Below are 22,119 nucleotides of genomic sequence, written 5' to 3'. Positions count from 1 at the left end.
TCTGTGTGTGGTGGCTCTTGATGCACTGACTCCAGCCTCAGTCCACTCCTTGTGAAAGTCTCCAACACTTTTGAATGGCCTTTTCCTGACAATCCTCTCCAGGCTGCAGTCATCCCTGCTGCTTGTGCACCTTTTTCTTCCACACTTTTCCCTTCCACATAACTTTCTATTAATGTGCTTTGATACAGCACTTTGGGAACATCCAACTTCTTTTGCAATTACCTTTTGAGGCTACCTTCCTTATGGAGGGTGTCAATGATGGTTTTCTGCACAACTGTCAGGTCAGCAGTCTTTCCCATGATTGTGATTCCTACTGAACCAGACTGAGAGACCATTTAAAGGCTCAGGAACCCTTTGCAGGTGTTATGGCTTAATTAGCTGATTAGAGTGGAACACTTTGAGCCGAGAATATTGCACCTTTTCACAATATTCTCATTTTCTGAGATTGTGGATTTGGGGTTTTCATGAGCTGTAAGCCATAATCATCACAATTATGACAAATCACAGCTTGAACTATCTTGCTTTGCATGTAACGAGTCTATCTCATATATTAATTTTCACTTTTTAAGTTGTATTACTGAAATAAATTAACTTTTGCACGGTATTCTAATTTTTCGAGTTTCACCTGTAAGTCGCTGATCGTCCCAATTACTAGTATAAAATAAAAATTCATATATATATATATATATATATATATATATATAATTGTCATTTATAGATATGTTTTATAGTAAAAAAGTAAACAAATATTTCTTTTGTTTTTTTTTTCAAAATGTTTTGCTTATATAATAACAAATTAAAAAACCCAGTGGTGATCAAATACCTCTCGATACAGCTTTCGAGTGAAAAAAAATTATATGAATTTCATTATGGTTCAGTGTTGCATTACTGCACAATTGTCAGTTAAAGTAGCATAGTTGTACATAGCAAAAAATGGCCTGGTCATGAAGAGGGTACATCTTCTGGAGCGCAAGTGGTTAAAAGATGTGTGCTAGGTATCGTCTCTATTTTGTGGCTGACATGCTTGACTTTTCTAGTTTGACCAGACTTGGTTTAGATTTTTTTAGGAGTCGTTTTGTTTTAATGGTATGCTTCAGTCAGATATGAAAAGTTTAAAAGTTCAATCATAATTCTAGCCCCCCATCCCCTACTTATCCCTGATGGGCTCTTTTTGTATCCTGACATTCATCCTTGATGCCATTTACTACGAGGGGCATTCAAGTCAAACTGGGACTTTTGAGTTTATATAATAAAAGAACAAATTTCAAGGAGTGGAAACTGCATTTATTTTTTTACATACTCCCCTGCTACATTTATACACCTATATCAGCATATAACTAATGCCTGGAAAGCTTTGGCATAGAAAGATTTGTCAGTACGCCTGAATTACCCTAGGACAGCCGGCTTCATTTCGTCATCACTGCTGAACTGCTGATCTCCTTTTTTTAGGGGGTCCAAACAGGTGGAACCTGCAGACGCAATTGTTCAACATTTTTTTGTTGGTGGTGGGTTCACATGCTTCCACTGCTTTGATGCTCGTTTTGATTCCAGAGTGAAATGATGTGCCCAGGTTTCGTCACATGTAATGATGCAATCCAAAAAATCCTGGCCTTCCCTGTGAAATGCTCCTTCAACTCAGTGCAGACTTCAACTCTTCAGTGCCAGTCAAAATTGGAAAGCTGTCATAGTACCCAGCAAGCGCTAACTTTTCGAAAACGCAAATGTTCGGGAATGATTGTGTTCACCATTCCCACAAAAAGATTCATCTCTTGTGGAATTTCACGACAAGTTATGTGTCGGTTATCCAGGATCAGGCGCTGAATGTTCACTGGAATGACTGCTGTGGGCTGAAAACCACCATGGCTAGGATCGTCACTGATGGACATACGACCATCTCTGAAACATTTAAACCCTTCAAATGTCCTACTGCGGCTGAGCGTCTCATCACCGTACTGTGCTAGAAGTTTTCTGTAGATATCCATGGGTTTTACGCCTTCGTTCACAAGAAACTTCACAGCAACACGCTATTCCATGCACGCACTAACACTGTTGTCTGCCATCTTCATTAACGGTTTCTGGACTGGCCTGTGACATGTGCACCACCTATCAGTAATAGGATACACTTGCCACCTACTACTGGGTGTAGTACCCCCACACTAGCACCCCTTTTTATACCTGTAAAACTGATGGCAATGATTGTTTTGGCAAAACACGGCAGGCTGGTTATACAGAAGTTGATTGGTAGACTGACCTCTCTCCAACCAGCCTTCCCTCACATGGATTGAAATTCATCAGCTCCCTACTGAACTGGCCATATTTTGATCCATGTATGGCCACCTTTTATTCTCTTTACTGGAGAGAAAGCTGCAATGCAAATCATTTCCTAATAATAAATTGCTACAGTGAGCGCTCTTAGAGTAAAAGCAGCTGAACATTCAAGGAAACCACATAAAACCTTGTGAGAAATAGCATAAAATATAATGCAGCGCTAAAAATCAATGAAAAGTACCAATATATAATATAATCAAGAATAAATTAATGTAAATAATCTGATCATAAACTGCAAGAAAAATAAAGTCCTGTAATTGTGCTCCCTGTGTTCCCAGTGCATATGGTATAAATGCGCACTAACCAGAGGTGTATTTAAAATAGGCGGTGTGTAAATATCATGAAGATCCCCCTCTCTCTGGTCAGGATATTGACTGGAACTGGAAGTGATGAAGATGGAATGCCCTCGTATGATGAAGATGGATCCAGAGTGCCAGAGGTGTCCTTTAAAGGATATGCGGGCAAGGAATCCTGGATTACAGGTCGTTCCCCTCTCTGGAGCTGATAAGTGGATCACAACAGGGCTCTGAAAGTGGAAAGCTCCTCAAGGGAGGCCAAGGGAAGTACTCATAGTGTAGTAATTAAGTATAAGCTCTATTAGCAAAAACAATGAGCATAGGGATAAATAGGTCACAGCAGTGTCAGATATAAACAAGTGAATGACCATCCAAATGCAAAGATGGCCGCCGGGCCTCCATGTGGCTCTGGCGGCGTGACATCACGATGTCCTGGGCTCCCGCTGACGCGTTTCGTGCGCACGCACTTCCTCAGAGGTAGAGACGAAGCAAATAATTTCCTGTTTCTGCTTTATCCATTCTGTAGAGCAATGCTTCCTCCACCCTCCTTCTGCTTCCTGAATATTCCCCAGCCAGTTATCAGATAATTATTCATTAGGCGGGCAGCGATGACACAAGGATGCACAGTCATATCACACACTGTGCGTTGTGGCACTCCACAGTGAAAAAAGTACAGGTGTGAGAAAACCTGTATTCACAGTGAATTCAAAATGAACAGTCCTCCTGAAAACATGTAATTATGTACACAGTGTGATTCCAGCTTTGTTTTTTTTTTTTAGGTGCATGACCCTATATCTATCTCTAAATGATGAAATCATTTTAAATTGTATTTACGAAAAAGAAAAATATATACATTTTGTGTTCTTGACTTTTTAATTATCTCTACAATCCTAATAATTGATTTTTGTTCTCCGGCGTGCAATGTCTTTCCTTTTGCTGATAAATCAGATTAAACAGGAAAGAATAGTCAGAGACAAATAATATCCTCTCTATATATAAAAGAAAAAAAAACTACATAGCAATTTCATTTCCTTGGGGATATAAGATATATTGATACACACGCCTTCAAAAGTCGAGCTGACGAACTGTATAATAATATTGAGCTGCAATCATAATCCGGAACCTAAAAATTTACATCCTGAATCAATACTAGGAGCCAGTGATGAATATATAGCCAGTCAGGCATATAGCAGAATATTAAGCCAGACCTAGAGTCTATCCACACGGATAAATTCGAGAATGGAATTCTAATCAGAAGACATACTCAAGACATCTTTTTTCACTTGTAGTGGATTCATAGTGTTTAACGACAAGCTTTAAGTCAGAATATGTTTAAGACAACACCTGAAAATGATTTCTACATGTCAAAACTGTCAGGGAAATTTGATGCTGCTCTTCTTGTAACACTTAACTCTTGCAACTAAATACAGTTGGGCTTATTTACACACCCCTGGTAAAATTCATAAAATGTTAGCCATTTTTGCTGCACCAATGCCACAAAACAGCCAGTGTACAATAGGCCAAACATCACCTAGAGCAGGGTTTTTCAACCAGGGTGCTGCAAAGAGCCTTGAGGGGTGCCGCAGCAAAAGCACAAAAAACGCACCAACTATGGTAGGCAGTTAAATGAAATATTTAAACTTTCAACTTTTTTCTTTTGTAATCATAGTGCCGGTCATGAGCCTTGTTTAACTCCAATGTAACCTCCTGTAGAACTCTGTGCTGTGCGGGCTGCCCGCCAGCATCCTGCCAACTGATGATGTCATTGGTTGCTAAGGAGGCCATCAAGAGCCCACCCAGTGTCTTTGGTTTTCCCTCACTTGCCTCCAGAGATGATACAAGAACAAGGCAGTAGGGGCTGTCTGTGGCGTTCTCTACTCTGACGTCATTTGTAGATTTCCTGCCCCAGCTTCTCCCTATGCCGCCGGAAGTGTTGGGCGGGACTGGGGGTGTGGTTACCTCCTTCTCCGCTCACTGACTGATACTACATATCGCTAATTGATTGCCACTGCGTACCACTCACCGACTGCCACTGTGTACCACTCACCGACTGCCACTGTGTACCACTCACCGACTGCCACTACGTACCACTCACCGACTGCCACTACGTACCACTCACCGACTGCCACTGCGTACCACTCACCGACTGCCACTGCGTACCACTCACCGACTGCCACTGCGTACCACTCACCGACTGCCACTGCGTATCACTCACCGACTTACACTGCGTACCACTCACCGACTGCCACTGCGTACCAGTCAGCGACTGCCACTGCGTACCACTCACCGACTGCCACTGCGTACCATTCACCGACTGCCACTGCGTATCACTCACCGACTTACACTGCGTACCACTCACCGACTGCCACTGCGTACCAGTCAGCGACTGCCACTGCGTACCACTCACCGACTGCCACTGCGTACCATTCACCGTATGCCACTGCGTACCACTCACCGACTGCCACTGCGTACCACTCACCGACTGCCACTGCGTACCACTCACCGTATGCCACTGCGTACCATTCACCGACTGCCACTGCGTACCACTCACCGACTGCCACTACGTACCACTCACCGTCTGCCACTACGTACCACTCACCGTATGCCACTGTGTACCACTCACCGACTGCCACTGCGTACCACTCACCGTATGCCACTGCGTACCACTCACCGTCTGCCACTGCGTACCACTCACCGTATGCCACTGCGTAGCACTCACCATCTGCCACTACATATGCTCACTGATCGTCCTACCACTGCATACTGCCCTGTTCTGCCAGTACATACTGCTCACATATTTCTACAGGTACAAGGTAACTCTATGTCACAACCCACTGACTACAGAATTCTGACTCATACTAAATTTTAGGGCTTGTTCACACAAGGTGTGGTGCAGGAATGCGTGAGAAATTGTGCGTTTTCCCTCAGTGCACAAAAATGTTCTGCCTTTTGTAGATGCAAGCAGGTGCAATTAAATCTTAATGGCATCCCCATGCATCTAGCAAATGCACATACATTCACGTGCATAGGACAACCCATTAAAGCATACAATGAGTGTGAATGCCCAAAAAGTGCGCGTGTGCTCGGACACACCTCCTGGTGTGCCCCAATATTGTGCAGAATTCTAAAGGGTGTCTTGACCGAAATAAGGTTGAGAAACACTGACAGAGAAGCCTCAAAACTTCCAGAACAAAATCGTTTGGAGTAATGAGACCAAAGCTGAGTTTTATGGTCACATCAATAAATGTGTTTTGAGAGTCAATGGGGCCTATAAAGAGAAACACACCATCCCTACCGTGAAGCATGGAGGTGGATCTCTGCTGTTTTGGGGGTGTGTGAGTTATAAACACAGGTACTTTAGTCAAAATTGATGGCAAGATGAATGTAGCGTGTTATCTGAAAACAGCGGAGGCAAATTTGCATTCATCAGCCTGGCACGTTGCATGGGACACTGTGGGGTTGATTAACTAAAATGGGAGCACTCAGAATCTGGTGCAGTTGTGCAGGGTAGCCAATCAGCTTGTTCAATTAAACATTGGCAATAAAACCTGGAAGCTGATTGGTTTCTATGCAGAGTTGTACCAGATTTTGCACTCCCCAGTTTTAGTAAATAACCCCCACAATGACTTTTCAACATGACAATGACCTGAAACATAAGGCCATAAAAGAAGTGAAAGTTCTTGAGTGTTCATCACAATCTCATAATCTTGACATCATGAGCCACTCTGGGGAGATCTCAAGTTCATTTTAGTCAACTAAAGCATTTATAGGACCTGGAGGCATTATGTCAAGAAGAACGGGCAGCTTTACCAGATGAGTTAAAAAAAAAATTAGAGACGTTGAAGGGTAAGTTCGGCATTATCAATCAGCACAGTAGGCTTGTGTCTGTGGAAAACAGAGAGGCATTTTTCACCTGTATAGCTAAAGTGGTTGTAAACCTCAGACATGAAATATGAACAAAGCACATCCCTCTATAGGGTATGCTTGTCTCAATCCAGAGTACTACAGTAAGTGTAATTTCTGCCCACTTCCTTGTTCCTCTGCTATCTGCATGAGTCACTTCTGATGAGTTTTCCTGACACCAACAGAAAAATGGTGACAGGGGAAGGCACAGCCTGGGATTGACAACCTCAGCTCTGTTCCTGTATAAAGAGGGGTGTGTCTGTTCCTTCCAATCAGCTCTCAGATGCAAAACTCATCAACATGTGGCAAAAAAGCTACCTGCATGGGTGTGAACCTAGCCTAAATGACTTTTATAAAGCATTGTGCACCATTATTATTATTATTATACTGTATTTATATAGCGCCAACAGTTTGCTCAGCGCTTTACAATACAATTGGAGACAGTACACGAGACAGTACAGTAACAATACAATACAATACATGAGGGGTTCGAGGGCCCTGCTCCTTGGAGCTTACAATCTAGGAGGGCGGGGGGAGAGTGGAACAGGAGGAAACAGCTGTGGGGGATGGAGTGGTGGAAAGAGCGGAGGAGATCAGCAAATTAGGTGAGGGCGGGGTAGGCTTCTCTGAAAAGATGGGTTTTCAGGGTGTGCCTAAAGGATAAAGGAGAGGAGAGTAGGTGACAGTCTGATGGATTGGGGTAGTGAGTTCCAGAGGATGGGGGAAGCCCTGGAGAAGTCCTGGAGCTGGGCATGGGAGGAGGAGACCAGGGAACTGGAGAGGAGGTCTTGTGAGGAGCGGAGAGTGCGTTTTGGGTGGTAGATGGATATCAGGTCGGTGATGTAGTTTGGGGCAGTGTTATGAACAGCTTTGTACGTTAATGTTAATATTTAGAATTTTATGCGTTGGGCAATCGGAAGCCAGTGGAGGGATTGGCAGAGGGGGGTGGCGGATACGCAGCGGTTAGTAAGGTGGATGAGTCTGGCCGCAGAATTCAGGATAGACTGAAGCAGGGATAGCCTGTGTTGGGGTAGGCCGGTGAGGAGGGAGTTGCAATAGTCAAGTCGGGAGATGATAAGGGAGTGAATGAGTTGCTTTGTAGTTTCTGGAGTTAGGAATGGGCGTATTTTGGAGATGTTGTGGAGGTGAAGTCTGCATGAATTTGTCAGCGATTGGATCTGGGGCTGGAAAGACAGATTGGAGTCTAGAATGACACTTAGTATTCTGGCTTGCAGGGTGGGGCTGATGGTGGTGTTGTTGGTCCTGATGGAGAGGTCGGGGGGGGGGGGGGCGGGATTGTGGGAAAACTAGGAGCTCGGTTTTGGAAAGGTTTAATTTGAGGAAGTGGAGTGACATCCAGTCTGATATATCGTTCAGAAGGCTAGTGATTCAGGCGGAGACTGAAGGGGTGAGGCGAGGGGTAGAGAGATAGATTTGCGTGTCATCGGCATAGAGAAGGTAGTTGAAGCCGTGGGAGTGTATCTGTTGGCCAAGGGAGGAGGTGTAGATGGAGAAGGGGCCCGAAGACAGAGCCTTGGGGGACCCCAACAGAGAGGGGGAGTGAGGGGGAGGTGGCAGCGTTATAGGTAACACTGAAGGAGCAATGGGATAGATAGGAAGAGAGCCAGGAGAGAGTGGAGTCTCTGAGGCCAAAAGAGTATAGTTTTTTGAGGAGGGGGTGGTCGACCGCGTCGAAAGCCGCGGAGAGGTCGAGGAGTAGTAGCACTGAGTAGTGGCCATTGGCTTTGGCAGTTAGCAGGTCATTGGGGAGTTTGAGTAGGGTGGTTTTGGTGGAGTGTAGGGGGCGGAAGCCAGATTGTAAGGGATCATGGAGGTTGTTGTCAGTGAGGTGGGAGCTTAGGCGATTGTAGGCTAAGCGCTAAAGGAGTTTGGATGAAAATGGCAGCAGGGAGATGAGTCTAAGATTGTTTAGGTCGGTGGGATCCAGGGAGGGTTTTTTAAGTATGGGAGTGACGTGCGCATGCTTCAGGGGGGAGGGGAATGTGCCAGTACAGAGGGAGAGATTAAAGATGTGAGTGAGGGAACGTAGGATGGAGGAGGAGGGTGATTGTAGGAGTTGTGCGAGGACAGGGTCAAGGGGGCAGGTGGTAAGGAGATCATATCCCCCCTTATGTATTATACATGTTGATCATATCCCCCCTTATGTATTATACATGTTGATCATATCCCCCCTTATGTATTATACATGTTGATCATATCCCCCCTTATTTATTATACATGGAGATCATATCCCCCTTATGTATTATACATGGAGATCATATCCCCCCTTATGTATTATACATGGAGATCATATCCCCCCCTTATGTATTATACATGGAGATCATATCCCCCTTATGTATTATACATGTTGATCATATCCCCCCTTATGTATTATACATGGAGATCATATCCCCCCTTATGTATTATACATGGAGATCATATCCCCCCTTATGTATTATACATGGAGATCATATCCCCCCTTATGTATTATACATGGAGATCATATCCCCCTTATGTATTATACATGTTGATCATATCCCCCCTTATGTATTATACATGTTGATCATATCCCCCCTTATGTATTATACATGTTGATCATATCCCCCCTTATTTATTATACATGGAGATCATATCCCCCTTATGTATTATACATGGAGATCATATCCCCCCTTATGTATTATACATGGAGATCATATCCCCCCTTATGTATTATACATGGAGATCATATCCCCCCTTATGTATTATACATGAAGATCATATCCCCCCTTATGTATTATACATGGTGATCATATCCCCCCTTATGTATTGTACATGGAGATCATATCCCCCCTTATGTATTGTACATGGAGATCATATCCCCCCTTATGTATTGTACATGGAGATCATATCCCCCCTTATGTATTGTACATGGAGATCATATCCCCCCTTATGTATTGTACATGGAGATCATATCCCCCCTTATGTATTATACATGGTGATCATATCCCCCCTTATGTATTATACATGGTGATCATACCCCCCCTTATGTATTATACATGGAGATCATATCCCCCCTTATGTATTATACATGGAGATCATATCCCCCTTATGTATTATACATGGAGATCATATCCCCCCTTATGTATTATACATGGAGATCATATTCCCCCTTTTGTATTATACATGCAGATCATATCCCCCTTATGTATTATACATGGAGATCATATCCCCCCTTATGTATTATACATGGAGATCATATCCCCCCTTATGTATTATACATGGTGATCATATCCCCCCTTATGTATTTATACATGGAGATCATACCCCCTTATGTATTATACATGGAGATCATATCCCCCCTTATGTATTATACATGGAGATCATTTCCCCCCCTTATGTATTATACATGGTGATCATATCTACCCTTATGTATTATACATGGAGATCATATCCCCCCTTATGTATTATACATGGAGATCATACCCCCTTATGTATTATACATGGAGATCATATCCCCCCCCTATGTATTATACATGGAGATCATATCCCCCCCCCTTATGTATTATACATGGAGATCATATCCCCCCTTATGTATTATACATGGTGATCATATCCCCTCTTATGTATTATACATGGAGATCATATCCCCCCTTATGTATTATACATGGAGATCATATCCCCCCTTATGTATTATACATGGTGATCATATCCCCCCTTATGTATTATACATGGAGATCATATCCCCCCTTATGTATTATACATGGAGATCATACCCCCCCTTATGTATTATACATGGAGATCATATCCCCCTTATGTATTATACATGGAGATCATATCCCCCTTATGTATTATACATGGAGATCATATCCCCCTTATGTATTATACATGGAGATCATATCCCCCCTTATGTAATATACATGCAGATCATATCCCCCCTTAATCTCCTCTTCTATATAACAAAACTTATATGAATTTTTAATTGATTGGATCTTCATATACCTTATATACCAAATAAACACATTGCTCAGTGAGCACTAAAAATTGCCACCAGCACTTGTTTTGCGAGCAAACGAAACCTAACTAGAACACAAGGGCACCCCTGAACATGAGGGGGTTAAATGAACCCAATTGCAATTGAATTTTTTTTCTAGGCAAAGGTTCAGTAAAACTCTTATCCTGCAGATATATGCTGTAAAGATGGCCACATAATATATACTTGGATCTATTTGATTCTCATCACTGTTGGTCATCGCCTGGTTCATTGACTCTATAATATTACTCTTCATACCTTTGAGACGTCCTTTGTATGAGAAGATAAGATGTCCATTTAGTTCCATGGCAGCGATTATGCTCAGCCGCTCCTCTCCTAATTAATACTTATGCTTGACAACCATTAAAGTGCTCTAATCCTGGCCGGGCATTATTCTAAATAAGGATTAATACAGAGCTCACAATGGCATGGTGCGCGGAGGACAATGATTATACAGCCTGCATTCAATGGGGGCCCAGTCTTGGGTGAAGGGTGTAGCGCAAGTTATATGGAGAACGGAGGTAGGTATTTAGATTCTGCTATAATAGCTTTCCGGGAAATGTAATAAGCAATTTATTGATTAAGCCATTTGATAAATGTCATTTCGAGGCGACGTGCTCTTTGGAGTCTTTTGGATTTATTTTTTAAGAACTCCAGGCAGATACATAAAGGCACAATTTAGTTTACTTATGTATTCTATCAAGATTAATGAAATCATTTTTCAGTTCAGCTAGTGTAATTACCTGAAATTTGTCTTTGTCACACAACAGCTAAAAGCTAAAAGCTGGAAACAGGCTTACAATGGGAGTGTCTGCTTCAAAAACGAATTGGTGGGTACTTAATCTAGTGTGTGTGTGTGTGTGTGGGGGGGGGGGTTCTGAGGGTAGGTGTCATAGGGCTGTCATGGAGCCATAGAGTGAATACATGGAGCCCATGGAATCCCTAAGTCACTGTAAACTTTCAAATGTGTTTTGTTGCTTTAATTAGGCATTAGTGTAGTTAAATCTTCTGTGTCGTTTGCCTTAAGCGGTATTAATCCCAAAACCCAAAATGTATTATATTGCAGCTTACCAATCATTAGATGTGGTGGCTGCATCGGTTTTCTTTCCTTTTGGCTATTTCCCTTTGTTTCCACCTGGTGATCTGACCCAGTGGTCTCCAAACTGCAACCCTTTGCCAGCATAGAATGCTTGAAGGTAAAAAACCTTCGGCCTCTACAACCGTTTTAAAGTAAAGTTAAAGTCCAAAAACATCCTCAACAGTAGTCTGAATATAACTTAACAAGGGGTGTCAACGAAAAAAAAAAGACAATATCTTGTTTTCAAGCAGGGCTGCCACGTAATTGCACAGCACCCTGCTTGGGTGCATGGTACTGCTCAGCATCTGTGTGGGCATTCATGTCCCATGGTACTGCTCAGCTTCTGTGTGGGCATTCATGTCCCATGGTACTGCTCCGCTTCTGTGTGGGCATTCATGTCTCATGGTACTGCTCAGCTTCTGTGTGGGCATTCATGTCCCATGGTACTGCTCTGCTTCTGTGTGGGCATTCATATACCATGGTACTGCTCAGCTCTTGTGTGGGCATTCATGCTCCATGGTACTGCTCAGTTTCTGTGTGAGCATTCATGTCCCATGGTACTGCTCAGCTTCTGTGTGGGCATTCATGTCCCATGGTACTGCTCAGCTTCTGTGTGGGCATTCATGTCCCATGGTACTGCTCAGCTTCTGTGTGGGCGTTCATGTCCCATGGTACTGCTCCGCTTCTGTGTGGGCATTCATGTCCCATGTTACTGCTCAGCTTCTGTGTGGGCATTCATGTCCCATGGTACTGTTCAGCTTCTGTGTAGGCTTTCATGTCCCATGTCACTGCTCAGCTTCAGTGTGGGCATTCATGCCCCATGGTACTGCTCAGCTTCTGTGTGCGCTTTCATGTCCCATGGTACTGCTCAGCTTCTGTGTGGGCATTCAAGTCCCATGGTACTGCTCAGCTTCTGTGTGGGCATTCATGTCCCATGGCACTGCTCAGCTTCTGTGTGGGCATTCATGTCCCATGGTACTGCTCAGCTTCTGTGTGGGCATTCATGTCCCTTGGCACTGCTCAGCTTCTGTGTGGGCATTAATGTCCCATCATGCATGGTGCTTGGCATCCAATAAACTAGGCCACAAATAGGTGTAAAGGAGGAGGCAGGGAGGGAGTAATAGTGCTATAAAATGCCCTGTGTCCCTTTATACACTCCCGCATCTGACGAGCCTCTCTCTATGAACTGCTGTCAGAGCAGAAAGTCTGCGGTCTAGAGGGAGGAGAAAACCTGTCAATGTGCTGCAGGATGTGTTAGCATATCCTACCAGTAGTTCTCCCTGTAGCAGGCATTCTAGTGGTTACATTCCAAGCTTCATGGAGGCATGGCACTTGAACGTAGCTACTGAAAATCTTTATTTATTTATTTTTTAACTCCTTCTTCCACTGCAGGGACATCACAGGTAATTTACAATTCCCTCCACAGTCAGCTAAAATGTCCTTTTAAAGATCTAGATACACATTAGCAAATACAGTTGGGAGATGTTTCCCTCAATTCCTGCCCCAATGACTCCATAGGAAATGAGGAAAACTGTCCCAAACATAAACCTGAAAACTATTCTAACCCTTCCTCACTCTATTAAAAAAAACTGTTTTGGAGTTCCTCTTTAATGGTGGATTAACATTTGTGGTTTTATGTTTAGCAGCCCTACCTATACCTACTATACTACCTAACATAAGCCTGATGTACACACACAGAGACCAAAAGAGCTGTGCAGATCGGAGATTTACCTGCAGAAATCTGGAGGAACCATCCCGTACACATTAATTGTATTGCAGAGTTCTAGTGCAATGGACATGGTGAACCATCCGGTACTGAGCCAAGTATTTGAGATCTTCCTGAAAGGCAATGATAGACAGACATTACTTTCTATTGTTAACACAATACCTTTGGAAGAACTACAGAGGCAAAGCTGGTCTTGTGGATAACTATCCTTATTTCGGATTGATTTTTTTTTTTTGCAGGTAAGTTTTATGGCGTTTACTCAAAAAGAGTACAGTAACAATTAAACATTAGTAGCACACATCATGGTCATATAATGAAAAAATGATTATACAGATTATACAGGTCACAATGACACAGTGGTCTATAAGAACATGTACAATGCAGTAGTAAGTATACCAGTTATACCTATCCAACCAAACTGGATGGACAACCATCCACAGAGAAAACACCCAGCAACGAACTCCCAGTCCCACAATCAGTCAGATTGTCCCTTACATTTTCCCGTACTTGAATGGAGGAACCTGATTACAATAGGCAACAACAGAATTCTTTTACATATGGCCAATCTGACCATCACTTACATTCAGGAAACATTTCTAGACATAACCAAGAGAGGGATACATGAGGTTAAAATGATTTTGGAGTTCAAAGATGGAGATTTAGGGTGCATTTACACTTAAGCGTTTTGTAGCTTGAAGCTCAAAGCTCCAAAAAAGCTCAAACTTAAACAATTAATTGTTCTCTATGGTGCCTGCTTGCACAATCAGGTGTGAACAGGCACTATAGAGAACAATTGATTTTTTAAGTTTGAGCTTTTTTGGAGCTTCAAGCTACAAAACGCTCAAGTGTGAATGCAGCCTTAAAGGGCAAACCAGCCAAAAGAGAACTATATGGGCTAGCATTGTGGACCTCCTTCCTAAAAACGCCACTTGCTTAACTTCCATGTCTGATTGTTCCCTGGTTTCAGTTCTCACTGACCCGGGACAAGCAGTCTGCACATGAAGGCAGAACACCTGATCTGTAACTTCTTCAGCATCAGAAAGTACTAAGACCAGAAGACCAGGCAATTAGTGCTTTCAGAAGGAGGTTAGGATGAGCAGCCTGTGTATTTCCTTTATGGCAGGGTTCCTTTTCCTTTAAAGCATTGCATATTAAAGGTGACTCTCAGGTGCTCTTGTATTTGAATTGGAAACAAACTTTAGAAAATAAAACTATTTCAGCCTGTTAAATCTTCAGAAACTTATGACTCAGTATCTACAATTTTCTTTGAATCTGATGTTACTATAGGGCTAAAGTCTTCAGATGTCCAGGCATGCACTGCTTCTACTACTGGGTATCCATTTTGTTCTGTACACAGGGGCTTCTGTGGCAAAGTGTAAATATGTGTAAAGTGGTTGGGGCCTAACACAGCATGGTAAACAAATTGTGCACAAGGTGAAAAAATGGCAATTCCATAACAAATACACACCAGATATGTCACTACTAGAAAAGTGGTAAACCTGAAGGTGAAAGGAAAGTTGTCATTGTTACCCACCCAGAGCTTGTTGCTGTGATGGTGTACAGGTGCAATTTGTCCTGAAGCTAGCTCTACTTGTGGAAACTTTGGCAAAACTGGCCTGTGCCTTCCATTGTAGGTCTGGGTTGTGCTAAGCACCAGCTGATAGGTCCACTTAAATTACACCTATTGATGTAGCAGCTGGATAACAAAATATTTCAAACCGTAGAGATCTTGTGGTCTCAGGAAGCTCAGCCTAAGAATGCTATTTTCATTCATTGCCTTAATAGAAGCACCATCTCTGTAGGCTTTTTATCTAGAAGAGACTACAAGAAAACTTGCTTTGATAGAGATATGTTATACTGGTTGAAACAAACCAGTGGGGCTTCTAATAATAGGTATTAGAAGCCCCACTGGTTTGTTTCAACCATTGGTCTACCTCACTCACATCACATCTGAACCAGTCCGAAAGGCTGGTCAGCAGCTCTGAGGAAAGGGACTCATCCCCAAAATGCGTCAACCTCTTGACCGCACTGACAGTTGGAACACCTTGCCCGCTGTTGTGGCCATCTTCATTATGCAAAAGCTTTTTATACATGCTTCGTCTGTGAGTATGTTTTTGTCTTTTATACCTTTGAACAAATCTTGGATAATGCACTAGGTGTGTGCGCCACCTGTTTACTCTTTTTCTAGTGGTTGATTTCCCTGTCTGAGGAGGGCTGCACCCCTGAAGCATCATCTTTAGGTCACCTCTGTCCTGGCCCCCTTGGCTTCCCTCTGGCTATTCATTTCTTGGCGCACTGGAGAGTACATATGATATCCAATAGGAAATCCAGAAATGTGCAGTTGTCATCAGAAGAGGAATTGAGAAGATAGCTTCCAATGGGGTCACTTCTTCTGGTAACAACTGTCTAAAAGAAGACAGTCGCGACTCTTTCTTATGATATCTAAAACAAATGCACTTTGACATAAAGAAATGATGTAAGGGACTCCGATTCATATTTTGCCCTAGGGTAGAAAGCAATTTAGCAACTGTACCAACCCCTGTTTTATCAGATAATGCACAGCGCGATGGATCTAGCCAGAAGCTCTGGCATGTCGCAGTCCTGTTGTCTCACTGCTTGGTTGGATGGATGGACGGAGAGATGCTGAGAACGTGTCTGCAATCTGATGCTTTTCTTCTAATAACGCTTAAACACTAGATGGAGGCCTGCCTTTCCCATCACCATCCAAATTACAGGGAGTCACAGAAAAATGCTAAGTCCATCTGAAAAAGCATGTATTACCTAATGTTTGAACACTGTAATTACAGCGCCTGAAGCACATTACTAACCAGACTCAAAGCGGAATTCTGTATATGAATTGTGCTGGGTGTGGAAATGAGAGTACTGTGAGCTGCAAGAATATTAAAGGACCACTTCAGGCAACAAGTAGAGTCGAGCAAAGAGCTGCCAGTGAACCTGTGCTACAGTCACAAAGTCCAGCCAGCAGACCTATTGGTGCCTACATCCAGCCCAAATTGTTTTAGTTCAGGATAGAGTAGGGAAGTGTTCCAATCTCAGTTGTTTTTATATAGAAAAATGTAGGTAGATAGCCCTGAAAAATGTAGGTAGCCCTGAATCCAAAACGAGTTCAGATCTTTAGTGTAAAGATACGTCCATATTGTGGAGCACAATGACTCTGGTTAAGCAGCTCTCCAACATGGAGGGGCCTTACATTAGTTGTAAACCCTTACATATACCAAGGGAAATATCCTCCAGTGATACACAGAGATGAAACAAATCCTCATACATAAGTTGTACCTGTTTATCTGCATTCCTTTCTTCTCTACAACTATAAAAAGTACAGAATTTATACAGCTTGTTTGAGCCTTCAGAACACAGTGGGAGCGGAACTGAAGTTACACTCTACAGAGCTCAGTGCGAAAAGCTGGGAGTAGATTGGAAGCGAGGGACACCCAGGCTTCACAAAGCAACAGTGAAGAGGCTATCAATCACAGTCTTTGTGCTGAAGCTCCCTCCCCCATCACCTTTTTACCTCTTGGTGTCAGGAAAACTTGAAATGAAATTCAATATAAAATATAAGTGACTCATGCAGATAACAGAGGAACAAGGCAGTAGACAGAAATTACACTTATTACACACTATAGAGGGATATTCTTGTTCATATTTCATGTCTGAGGTTTGCAACCACTTTAAAGCTATACTAAAGGTTCATTTTTTATTTTAAATAACAAACATGTCTATACTTCCCTGCTGTGTGCAGTGGTTTTGCACAGAATAGTCTGGATCCTCCTCTTCTCGGGTCCCACGCAGGCTCTCTTGGCTCCTCCTTTCTGTTGGATGCCCCCAAAGCAAGCAGCTTTCTATGGGGGCACCCTCTGCTCCGTGTGTCCATTCACACACAGAGCTGTGGCTTGGACCCATCCCCTCTCTCTCCTCATTGGCTGACTGGCTGTGATTGACAGCAGCAGGAACCAATGGCTCTCACTTTCTGTCTCAGCCAATGAGGCGGCAGAGACCCGGGACAGCCGAGGCTGTTGTACACATCGCTGGATCGCGATGAGGTTCAGGTGAGTATTGAGGGGACTGGGGGGGTTGTCCGTTTTTCAGGTAGACCGATTCGGAATCTCTATTCCCCTCTTTGGAGCAGTGTCTATTTAGAACTGCCCACATCCAATCCAAGCTGATCCACTAAAAACAGATGGACGGAGATCTGTTCCCCTTCTGTCGAGCAGATCAGATCTGATGGCAGTTGGGTGTCCATTTACATCTGACCGCCCATAGAGGAGAGCGGGCTGTGTCCAAGTTCGCTCTGCATAAGTGGAGTGGGCATAGAACTGTCATCCGCCTGCTCAGTGGGGATCAGCAGACAGATCCCCTGCTGATCAAGCAGATCACAGGCGGAATCTGACCAATGTGAAAGGAGCCTAAGGGTGCAAAAGAGGCAACGCCCCTGGGCCCCCTGACAGAAAGCACCCCCTATACAAAAATAACCTTGAGCCTTGAGGAAGGGACATATCACATATTTACAGGCCCCTTCCCTGCTGGCCCTTCTGAAAAGATCCCCGACAGCAGCCAGTGGGAGAGGGGAGGGGGGAAGCCAGGTAATAGGCACAGACATGCAATCAGTGAGGAGAGCACAGAAAGGGTGATTAGTGCATTGGGGAGTGGCAATTAGACAAACCAATCCCCTGTATGCAGCAGCTGAAAGCAGGGGCAGAGAGAGGAGGAGAAGCTGGCCATCAGCTGCTGCAGGCTGAGTCATATATAGGAACAGATCCTAAAACTGCCTCCCCTGCAAAACCTAATGTGACAGGGAGGCCGCAAGGGACCCCCTTGGAGCAGGGTCCCAAATGTGACCCCTGTAACCCTTGATGGTACACCACTGCCCAAGATACAAATGAAAATCTTTCTGCTACCATTGTGCTGATAAAGTAGACATCAAAAATGCCCAGTGAATAATCCTAAAGGAGAGCAGCTCACCATCAACATCAATGCCCAAGATTAATGAAAGGTCTGAAAGTTACATTGTTGCATATATAGGTTGAAGAAACACGCTTTTCCGTCTAGTTCAACCAATTTGAACTAGTTAGTAACACTTGTTGTAGATACTTATCGGACTTCAAAATGGGCCAATGACATTGAATAACCTATTCAACTTACTTATACTATGCGCTATATTCTACGATAATCAGAACATTTTCCTATTTTTCCATTCGTCTATTATCTTCACTTAGCTTTTCTCTTTCCATATCAGCTACTTATTTGATTCTATCCTGTATGAATTTATTGTTGTAGCCCTTGTTTAGAAATCTCCTTCCAATTACGTCAGCTTGGTTCAATTTGTACAATTGAACCTCAGGTGCATTAGCTGACCCTTTGGTATATTGATCAACCAGGGATCGTGTTGACAACTCACTGTTGGTATATAGCTGTTTCGATCCATGACCTTAAAATGTGTCTTGGTTATTATTTTATTGCTTTCTAGCTTAATTTCCAAGTACAGGAAGTTCATCTCTCTGTTGATATCCCATGACAATCGTATGTTCTTATCATTACTGTTCAAAGTCAGAAGGAATTATTGTAAACTCTTCGTCTCCTCTCCACATGATGATTATGTCATCAATAAATCTTTTATGAAAGACAAATTTGTGGTGTGTGTTTTGATAAATAGCCTCCTCTTTCCACTAAGACATAAAAATGTTGGCGACATGGCTATGCTGATCTTTTGCTTGTAAAATTCCTGATTGTACCAAAAACAGTTATTTTCCAAGCAGAAATCAAGGCATGTTATCAATTACTTTCTCTGTTTGCATTTTAGGTTGCTAAATTCTCTCAATGCCCATTTCATGGCTGCTAACATTTCTTGGTGATTGATTATTGTGTAGAGGGATGCTGCGTCCGCAGTAGCTAATATCAATAGATCTTCTTCCACCAGTATATTTTCCATCAGTTGTTGTATATTTTGGATCATGTAAATACGCCTCAGTTTTCTGTACGTTTGGTTGGAGAAAACCATCAATGTATTGTCCCATCCAGGCTGTGACTGAATTAATGCCACTTACAATGGGCCTTCCCAGAGGGTTTACATTATCTTTATGTATTTTTGGTACTATATACATGATTGGAATTCTGCACACATCAGAAACTAGATACCTAGCTTCTTTTTTGTCAAGGATTTTTTTTCAGGATCCCAAGTGAACCACTTTTTCAAGTTCTATATTGTAGGGTTGGGTTGCCTGCCAATTTTTGATAAGTCTCAGTGTCATTCAGTAATCTCTGCATCTCATTTTGATATGCATCTTTTATTTATTTATTTCAGGTACTTAAATAGCGCTGTCAATTTTCGCAGCGCTTTTACACATATATATATTGAACATTCACATCAGTCCCTAACCCTCAAGGGGTGTACAATCTAAGGTCCCTAACTCACATTCATACATACACATATTAGGGCCAATTTAGACAGGATCCAATTAACCTACCAGCATGTCTTTGGAGTGTGGGAGGAAACCCACGCAAGCACAGGGAGAACATGCAAACTCCATGCAGGAGGCACCATGGTCGGGAATCAAACCTATGACCCATTTACTGCAAGGCAGACGTGCTAACCACTAAGCCACTGTGACTGTATAACAATCCCTCCTATGTCTTTTATCCATTCCAAGCTTTTAATACCTCTTCTTATAGTATCATGGTCAACTACTTCCTTGACTTTTAGATTATCTAAATCTTGTACAACAAGCTTTTTGAACAACTCTATATGTTTATTTTCAGTTATTGGTGGATTGAAGAGTGATTTGTTTCTCAAAGAGCAGTGGTGTATTTCTGTTCAGTTTGTATAGTTCTAGTGTAGTTTTCTACAAAAGATTCAAAGTCATCCAAATTTTTCTTAGGGACATTTTTTAAACTCCAGTTATTGTGATTCCACTTAGGTTGAAGACTCGTTCCCCTAATGTTCTCTTTTTGTTTTGCTTCCTAGACACCCTCTCTTCTTTCCATGCTTTTTCTAGTCCAGTCTTCTCAGTCCATCCTCCTGGGGAAGTAACCCTCTCTCCTTCATCCTAAAAAAGGTCTATTTGGTCCATTATATTCTTGGTTTGTATTCCCATAATATCTGAGGGTTCCTTCTTTCTTTTAGTGATGGGCCGAACACCCCCCTGTTGAACATTCAAACCTAACAAAAGTTCAATCACGAACTTCAAACTCAAGTCCATGCAAGTCTATGGGATTCAAACTTGTAAATTCAATAGTTCCCATTTTGAAGGTTTATATGCAAGTTATTGGCCATAAAAAGGGTTATGGGGACTTGGGTACTGCCCTGAGGCACATAAATCAGTGAAATTTTTTTTTAAAAACCTACCAAGGGGCAGTAATTTTTCATTAAAGTAAAAAAAAAAAAAATCATTTAAATATCATGCCCTAAGGTCCCCTTAAACTACCTGCAAACCTGCATATCTGTACAAAATATAGAACCTGCTGCAGCAGGACTGACATTTTTTTTTAAATATAGTGTGTATAGTGCAGGAGTCTGTTTAAAATGGTTGTAAAGGCTGAAGGTTTTTTACATTCATGCATTCTATGCATGAAGGTAAAAAAACCTTCTGTGTGCAGCAGACCCCCCCTCCCCAGCCTCCTCAATACTTACCTGAGCCTCATCGCGATCCAGCTATGTGGTTGACAGCCTCGGCTCTCCTGGGTCTCTGCTTCCTCATTGGCTGAGTCAGCAAGCGGGAGCCATTGGCCAATGAGGAGAGGTGGGGCAGGGCCAAGGCCAAGCCGTGGCTCTGTGTGTGAATGGACACATGTAGCAGTGGGTGCTTCCATAGCAAGCTGCTTTCTGTGGGGGCACCTGACAAACAGGAGGAGCCAGGAGAGCCTGCAGGGGACCTGAGAAGAGGAGGATCCAGGTTGCTCTGTGCAAAACCACTGCACACAGCAAGTAAGTATAGACATGTTTGTTATTTTACAAAAAAAAAACAAAAGAACCTTTAGAATCACTTTAAGCTGTCTATAGACAGTTTTCTTTCTTGTTCAGCCAGTGGGTTCCTCCATCCACACAAATTAGGTAGATGGGGGAATCCAATTCTGTCCCAGGTCATTCTGTCCTCCATTAAATTCAGTCTGACCTCCCCTGTATAATCCCTTCCCTCCAGGTCAATCTGTCCCCCACTATAATCCCCCCCAGGTTAGTCTGTCCCTCAGTACAATCTCCCCAGGTCAGTCTGTCCCCCAATACAACCCCGCCCCACAGGTCCGTCTGTCCCCCAGTATAATCCTTCCCCCTGTCCTCCAGTTCCATCTGTCAGTATAATCCCCCCAGGTCAATCTTTCCCTCAGTATAACCCCCCTGGACCAATCTGTCTCACAGTATAATCTCCCCAGGTCAGTCTATACCCAGTGTAATCCCCCCCAGGTCAATCTTTCCCTCAGTATAACCCCCCTGGACCAAGCTGTCTCACAGTATAATCTCCCCAGGTCAGTCTGTCCCCCAGTATAATTCACCACAGGTCAATCTGTCTTCCAGTATAAACACTAGATAACTTACAAAATTCCTGTTAAAATTCCTACTAAGGCTTCGTTGACATGGGGCATAATGAAGTGTACACTCATGTGAGGGCTGTGTTTACATGCATGAGGATGCACAGGTGTTCCATGTATCCCCGTGCAGACAGTCGTATTCATGTCAATTGGGGCACAGTGACTGCATAGATACAGTCGCTACTTCGAATCTGACATCCGTGTGGATGCACAGCCCAAACACAGACAGTCTGAGTTCAGG

The 22,119-nt window shown here is 43.0% G+C and overlaps 1 protein-coding gene across 1 annotated transcript in view; it reads right to left on the bottom strand.

Moving 5' to 3' along the window:
* The window catches only part of ST6GALNAC5 (ST6 N-acetylgalactosaminide alpha-2,6-sialyltransferase 5), a 221,726-nt gene that overhangs the window by 8,294 nt on the left and 191,313 nt on the right, over positions 1–22,119 (bottom strand). Inside the window, exon 4 of the mRNA XM_089692184.1 lies at positions 13,346–13,453. Within this exon, the coding sequence (XP_089548310.1) occupies positions 13,346–13,453 (108 nt within the window). The remainder of the gene's footprint in view (positions 1–13,345; positions 13,454–22,119) is intronic.

This window comes from Staurois parvus, unplaced genomic scaffold (genome assembly GCF_062004578.1).
Source record: "Staurois parvus isolate SC_StPar_1 unplaced genomic scaffold, SC_StPar_1.0 ptg000578l, whole genome shotgun sequence".
Classification (NCBI taxonomy): Eukaryota; Metazoa; Chordata; class Amphibia; order Anura; family Ranidae; genus Staurois; species Staurois parvus.
This window is presented reverse-complemented; position numbering and strand designations above follow the sequence as displayed.